The sequence below is a fragment of the Berghia stephanieae genome, chromosome 1 (genome assembly GCF_034508935.2).
Source record: "Berghia stephanieae isolate SIO BIC M18660-M18661 chromosome 1, UCSD_Bste_1.3, whole genome shotgun sequence".
Taxonomy (NCBI): domain Eukaryota; kingdom Metazoa; phylum Mollusca; class Gastropoda; order Nudibranchia; family Aeolidiidae; genus Berghia; species Berghia stephanieae.
Genome location: NC_088360.1, coordinates 61891453 through 61898451, shown reverse-complemented (window position 1 = coordinate 61898451; position 6999 = coordinate 61891453). Strand labels below are relative to the sequence as shown.

The 6999-nt window shown below is 36.9% G+C and overlaps 1 protein-coding gene across 4 annotated transcripts in view; it reads left to right on the top strand.

Moving 5' to 3' along the window:
* LOC144964389 (uncharacterized) overlaps window positions 1-5423 on the top strand; it is a 27604-nt gene extending 22181 nt beyond the window's left edge. For 2 of the 4 annotated variants that reach the window (XM_078898604.1, XM_078898595.1), the window contains exons 3-4: window positions 611-682; window positions 5130-5423. In XM_078898604.1, the coding sequence (XP_078754730.1) occupies window positions 611-682; window positions 5130-5189 (132 nt within the window). In that variant the 3' untranslated portion in view covers window positions 5190-5423. The remainder of the gene's footprint in view (window positions 1-610; window positions 683-5129) is intronic. The other 2 variants (XM_078898577.1, XM_078898586.1) reach the window with 1 other exon arrangement.
* Window positions 5424-6999: the final 1576 nt, after the last annotated feature.

The window sequence follows — 6999 nt, the reverse complement described above, 5'->3', positions numbered from 1 at the left end:
TTCAAGAGCGAAAAACAAACATTTCACATTTCTCATCATTTTAACGTTTAACTCAATTTTCTTTATCTAGATCATTCCGACATAGAATACCGGATAGATGAATTGGACCACAATCATTGTTACTTTCTTAACATGTTACATACACCTCAGAATGCTAAATTCCAACATCAGTTCATATCAAAGGAAACTTCATTTCCATATTGAGCAAGACGCCAGTAAAGGGCTTTTTAAAAAAAGAAACAGCTCAGAGAAGAATCGTAATTGCTTTCAGTCAAGTACTCAATCATACCATAGCCATTAAGGTAAAGAATCTAAAGTGTCTTGCACAAGGACACAAGATTATAGTCAGAGCTTTCTGCGTTTTATATTGCTTAACCTTATTAGGAGATGAGATACAGTCCCGACTTGGCCATCACTGACAGATAATGGTAATGCTGAGAATGATAGTAATAGTGTTGATGACAATGATGATGATGATGATGATGATGATGATGATGATGATGGTTGTGGTGGTGGTGATGATACTACTCGGTTGTAAATAAAGGAACAACTTTTTTAAATTATGATATAATATTGTTCTTTTCCCTCTCACCCTTCTGTCGATGTGCAGGTTGTTCCAGGCCGACACAGTATCACATTGGATTGTATACCAGCGCTTGCTATTTATGTCGACGGAATTCATGTAAATTGATACCAATCTATTCACAATATCTCTATCTTGTCTTGTCTCTCTGACTTCTCTAATTGCAACATATCTGAAAGCGACTAACTGTCTCGATTTGGTATTATTTACTTATTTATTTACTTACTTATTGCCCATTATGCCTGTTGGCAGTTGGCATCTAGGTGAGCAACTAAGGACCTCCATGTTCCTCTATCCATGGCCATCATCTTAAAGGAGCTCCAGGTCTACCCATTGTTTTTAAAGAAAAGACTCTAAACAAAGTGGGCTCTTATCGTTTGTTAAAATACGATGACTTCCGCCATGCGCAGAACCATTTTCATTTTAATAGGTTACTGGGTCTAAATCTCGTGTTTACCTTAGAAACCTCTTAATTCTCGATAAAATATTCTTGGAAGTCTTTTCGATTTTTGCGATGATAAACGTTGCTACGATATAAATCTTTCATCTCAATTATAATGGCTTATAAAATTCACATTACTTTTCCCTTATACACACTAAATTTGTTTAAAACTAGATTCAAATATTCCCGTGGACCGGTGGATGCGCTCCTTTTACTGCAGACTGTTGAGCAAGTCAATTTTAAAAGTTTCATTTCAAAGTTATATGTATGATATGTAGGCTTTTTCCAAATAATAATTGTCATTATTTTTTGTTTGTTTCGGGGAAAAAACATAAAGTATTTACTTTATAGTCAACCGTTCCGAAGTTACTTCCGACTTGTTCTTACATTAGTGTTGGGCGATATAAGAAATGTTCGATATATCAATACGATGCGTTATAGCAGTGATATTGATATTCTAACCAGAAATAACGATGATCACTTCCCTCGCTTGATCTTATCTATGGAAACGGAATTTCTATCATCCGCAGCCCGATTGTTGCATTTATAAACTTAACATGTATGAAGCGTGATAGTTTTGTAAATATAAGTCAATAACTCCATGAAAGATATGTGTTGAGAAGTCGATTAATTATGATTTGGGGACAGGGAAAATAGCGAAAGATAGTGCCTCGCAAAACTAGTCATCAGACAAGAGAGTGTATTGACAAGCCCGATCTTCCTATATTCATCAAATGAAAAGAGCTACTTCCGGTATGACACAGTTATAACATGGGAAATTCCTCTTCGTTGGCCATCTTGTCATATCGATATCTATGGTCTACCCCCACTCTCTCGTCTGTCTCTCCTTCTTCTTCGATCTCTTTCCTTTGGTGTCCATCATCAAGACTCAACTCTCTCAACCAGTAGACTTTTGACCACTCAAAACATGGAATTTGTGACAAACAATAACGTGAATGATATCGACCTCTCTCTGGTCATTGCTATTGTTTTTATATCGCTAAATGGCTGATTAGTTAACACACGATTTTCTTTTTCATTATTTACATATCGTTTCTGTGTTGGTTCTATTGATCAAGCGGTAGAACAGTAGGTATTTTACATAGACACATCGATAGTAAAACCTGTGTAATTCGCTATGTTTACCAATCACTAACATTGTTTTCATTATGACGACTGTCCGAGAGGCGTGGTATCTATGTGTCTATTAACGAAGAACAATAACAAAACATTGAATAATTCATATATTACGGCAAATTTATTCCAATCACTGGCGGAGCTAAAAGATGCATTAGCATAATAAATCAAAGAACACATTTCAATTACTGAAAACTGTTTGGAGAACAAAAGCTTACAGTACAAAGACCAAAAAGCTTACAGTACGATGACCAAAGTTAAAATTTACCAAAGTTGTATTATTTCAACACTCCTGTATGGATCCGAATGCTGGAAGATGACATATAGCGACTTGAACACGCTGTCTGAATTTCATACAATGTGCCCCAGAAGGTTTATGAACATTTGATGCCGGAATAGAATTAAAAATGAAAGTATGCTAGATCAATGTGGAATTGATAACTTGAAGGCTGTAGTACCACGAAGGACATTACCACAAGAAAAAGGCGGAGAAGGAGAAGGGAAACGTCATCACAACTGTCCTACAATGGACTCGATTCAGTATTATTATATGTCGGGTGAACTACATTCTGAAAATTGAAACTTAAATGAAAACTGCTTGAATTACAAAATTTGAGATTGATTTTGTTACATGATAATTCATTCAAATAGATTTTTAAAAGAATTTTTGACCTGCCGCCTCAAAACAGTATTGTGCAGTCTGTTTATTTGCTAAAATACAGTTTACAATCGTAAGAATGGTACGCGGAGTACGTTTCTTTGCTTTGATAGCTGAAAATGAGAATTGATGTAATTACTTATTATAGTGACAAAAACTAAAATCTGATAATATGTGGTCATTTAAATTTTGATATCACGTTTTTCGCTTTTGAGGTCGAGGGGTTACCACCGGTAGTAAAAGCGCTCCATCATTTGTATATAGACCGACGTTGTTATAATTTAACTTTGAGTAGACGCGAGATGATAATAAAGTAGCGTTTAGCGGAAGCTCTGGGTTTTAATACCAGTGAAAACACCGAGGCTGTTTTTCCCCCCTTTTTATTTCCTGTGATAACTGTTCCAGCTTAGTGATAAAGCACTCGCTTCAGAGAACCGCTATCTAAATCGATCCCGAGTGCAGACGAGATTTTTTTTCTGCCCCCCAAGTCCACCTGTGATTGGGTAGCTTGGCGAGTCATATCTAGCGGAAAGTACTTTGTCATAAAAAAAATAATATGAGCTTTTACATAGCGCAATCTCCACTAAACGTGCTCAAAGTACTTTACAGGGGGTCCCTGACCGACAACAACACTTAATATGTAGGGTGAGACATGACGCCTGTTAGGCGATATTACTTTTTTTTCCCGACAGAGATAACGCTGTTTATGGCCAGGTACTCATTTTACACCTAAGTACGGTGAGAGAATGTGAGTAAAGAGCCTTTTCCAAGGACTCAACTATGCGCCGAGCGAGGCTCGAACTCATGACCTTCCGATCCGAGAGCGAGAGTCATACCACAAGACCACATAGAGCACAAAAAATAGACCAGCGTTCTACCCAATTGATAGCAAGCCATTGCTATTGTCCATTTAACGGTTAAGGAATAGTGATAAACTCCTTTTCCGGTTGCCTTAGGACTATGGTGGACTACAGGACGTTAACATGGCGTTGCCTTCTTTTAACTTACCTAAAATACTTTGTGACTTGTGGTGTAGAGCGTCATGAAGTCTGGGATCAGGTCGAAAGTTTGGATACTGCGACTATGAGCGTAACGTTGAGTTCTTGAAAAAGGCACTGTACTCACAATGTCTCACTATACTCGAGTGTGCAATTAGAATTGGTCAGTAAAAACGTTTCCTATGTCGATAGTAATAGTAAACGTCAAGTCTTGTCCTGCGTTCTCAGTATTGGTGTTGGCTTTTGGATCTTTGTAAAGCCCTTCCTTTTCATTTATCAAAAAGTTGTAAAGGGAGTTAAACTTTTTTTTTTTAATTATGAAAGCGGTGGTATTGATATGGCGATAGAACTGTCGATCACTGTTATTGTCACAAATTGTGATTTTTCTCATCGTAATCACGACAGTTCTTACGTTATGGATTATTTACATAATATCTGATAATGTAAAGGAGAGTAGGCTACGTGAAATAAGATCAATGGGTTTTTATATGTTTGTTATTGTCAACAACTTAGGTTTTAATCGCCCTTCGTCCTCTACCTCACTACCTTATTCTTCTCCTCCTCCTCCTAATCATCATCATCATCATCATCATCATCATCATCATCATCATCATCATCATCATCATCATCATCATCACCACCAACACCATCATCATTATCATCATCTAACATCATCACCATTATCGTCATCATCATCATCATCATTATCATCATCATCATCATCATCATCATCATCATCATCATCATCATCATCATCATCATCATCATCATCGCCATCCTCCTTCACAATCACTTCCTTCTCTTTATATTATATTCCTCCTTTTGACTTCGTCATCTTATTTTTCACCCCCCCCCCCCCCCCACCCCAATAATCACTAGAACACCCTACAAGCGACATACATTATTCTATCATGCAAATGTATAACTGGAACAAGTCAATGTATTCTTTTTACACCGTGCCGACTGTAATGTTTCTCTTGTATCAATGTTTCTTTTTGACTACCTGTGTCCGTAACGTAATCCATTACCTATGAAGCGCTTTGAGATGTTTGGTTAATAGAAAGCGCTCAACAAGTGTCATTTTTTATTATTATTATTATTATTATTATTATTATTATTATTATTATTATTATTATTATTATTATTATTATTATTATTATTATTATTATTATTATTATTATTATTATTATTATTATTATTATTATTATTATTATTATTATTATTATTATTATTATTATTATTATTATTATTGTTTTTGTTTGTCTTGTTTTTTGTAGTTTTTTTTTAATCTTTTTTTTTATCTCCTTGAAGGTGCGGACCATGAGACACATCAACGCGGAGTCATTCTACAAAGGGCCATCCATGCATTAGAAAAGTTCCGTGAAAACTACACTGTCATACTCTGGCGAAACACATTTTTTTCATATGGCGAGAAAACTGTTACTTTAAATATCCGTCGATTAAAAATTACTGCTCAACTTGTCCAATAGATTCTTAAGCCTGAGACGTTTTGAAGACCCAGATTTGAGAGTTTTGACAAGTTTAGGAAGCCCGACGGTACAGATCACAAAGCTTATTTATTAGTTCTCAATAAAAAAAATATTGTTTGAATCAGTAGTGTTGTTTTTCATTAAGGCCTTCTTGAACTATGTTACCATCGTTTGAAAATGTTCTTATAAAGAGAAGCTGCAAGGCTGAAATATAAGACTTGTATAGTGGGTCCGGAAGGGCTTTAAATCTGAAATCCTTTAAGCGGTTTTTTTTAGCTTTTGATTTGTATCTTCCTTTCAATGCAAATTGCCTCCAACTATATTTAAGTGTCTTGACAAGGGGGCTTAACGAGAAAAAAAAATCATTTTTGCTGTTAAGAACGGGATGAAGGGTTGCTAGAGCACTCGCTTCTCGTGCAAAGGGACCAAGATTGATCATGAGTGACATTCAGATTTTTTAATTGCCTATCCACCCAGCAGTGATTTGGTATCTGGGTCAAAGGAAAATGTTGCTGCTTAAAGCTCGAAGGTAAAATAACGATCAGTATTGCCATGTAAGCTCCAATTTATTAAACACAGACATTTACTGTGGAGGTTTCGGGTTTCCCCTGTTGTTCTTGATTGATTGTGAGGATGTAGAGTATTTGCAAGCATTAATTTGTATGTTTTAGCAGACCCTAAAAGTCTTAGTCCTCTATCATTTGTTGTTCCGTATGCAAAGCGTCCAACTGTGACCGCCTTGTCTGGATACGCATCCGGCGCCACCTTGGCTATCCAGTCTCCCATTACCACGTCTTTTTTTTTTTGGCACCTTTGAGATTGTTTACTCGAGTATCTCATTAAAAACTCTGCCAAATCTTCATCACTGTAGTCTGAAGTTGGTGCATGAGCCTGGATGATTGTTAGATAAAGTGGCTGGGCTTCAATTCTTATGGATATTAGGCGGCTTGATACAGGCGTGCATTCAATAATGGCGTTAACATTTTCTTTCCTTACAAGGAATCCAACTCCATGCTGGTGTATTGTTTCATTACCGGAGTACCATAATTTATGTCCATCGCTTGCTGTGGTCTCTCCGAGACCAGTCCACCTAACCCCAGGTAGATGTCCCATTTGTAGCGATTGAGTTCGTGCACTAATCCATTTACTTTCCCTGTGGCATAGAGGGACATTCCAAGTGCCGATGGTTATCTCTGTGGATGTCAGTTTTAATTTCTTATTGTCTCTAATAAACAATTTATCACTTCCGCCCTGAAATTTATAGAAACTAGTAACAAGCCCGCAATTTCGCGGGGAAATAACTATTTTCATTCGATTTTGTACCCACCATCATTTACTGAGGGCAGATTGGTAAACAACATTGATTTTTCTGTGTGGCCCAACACGGAGTGTAAGCCGCTATAGCCTCTGACCTGTGACACAGCAACAAACAGTTGTCCGTGTGTGAAAACGGGTTGTGGTAAGAAAATCAACTGCGAAAATAAAACTGAAGTAGCAGACGTGAGTAGAGTTGAAAGACGATCCTGGGATCGAGATCTTACTTTACAGTACAGTACTCTGGTGATCATGTTTGATGGCGTTTTTTATGCACCTCCGCTGGAGGTGTACAAAAACGCACCGTTTTTATGCACCTCCGTTGGCGTTGCTGGTTGATTAATGAAAATGTAACTGCTTGAAGCTCGAAGGAAAAA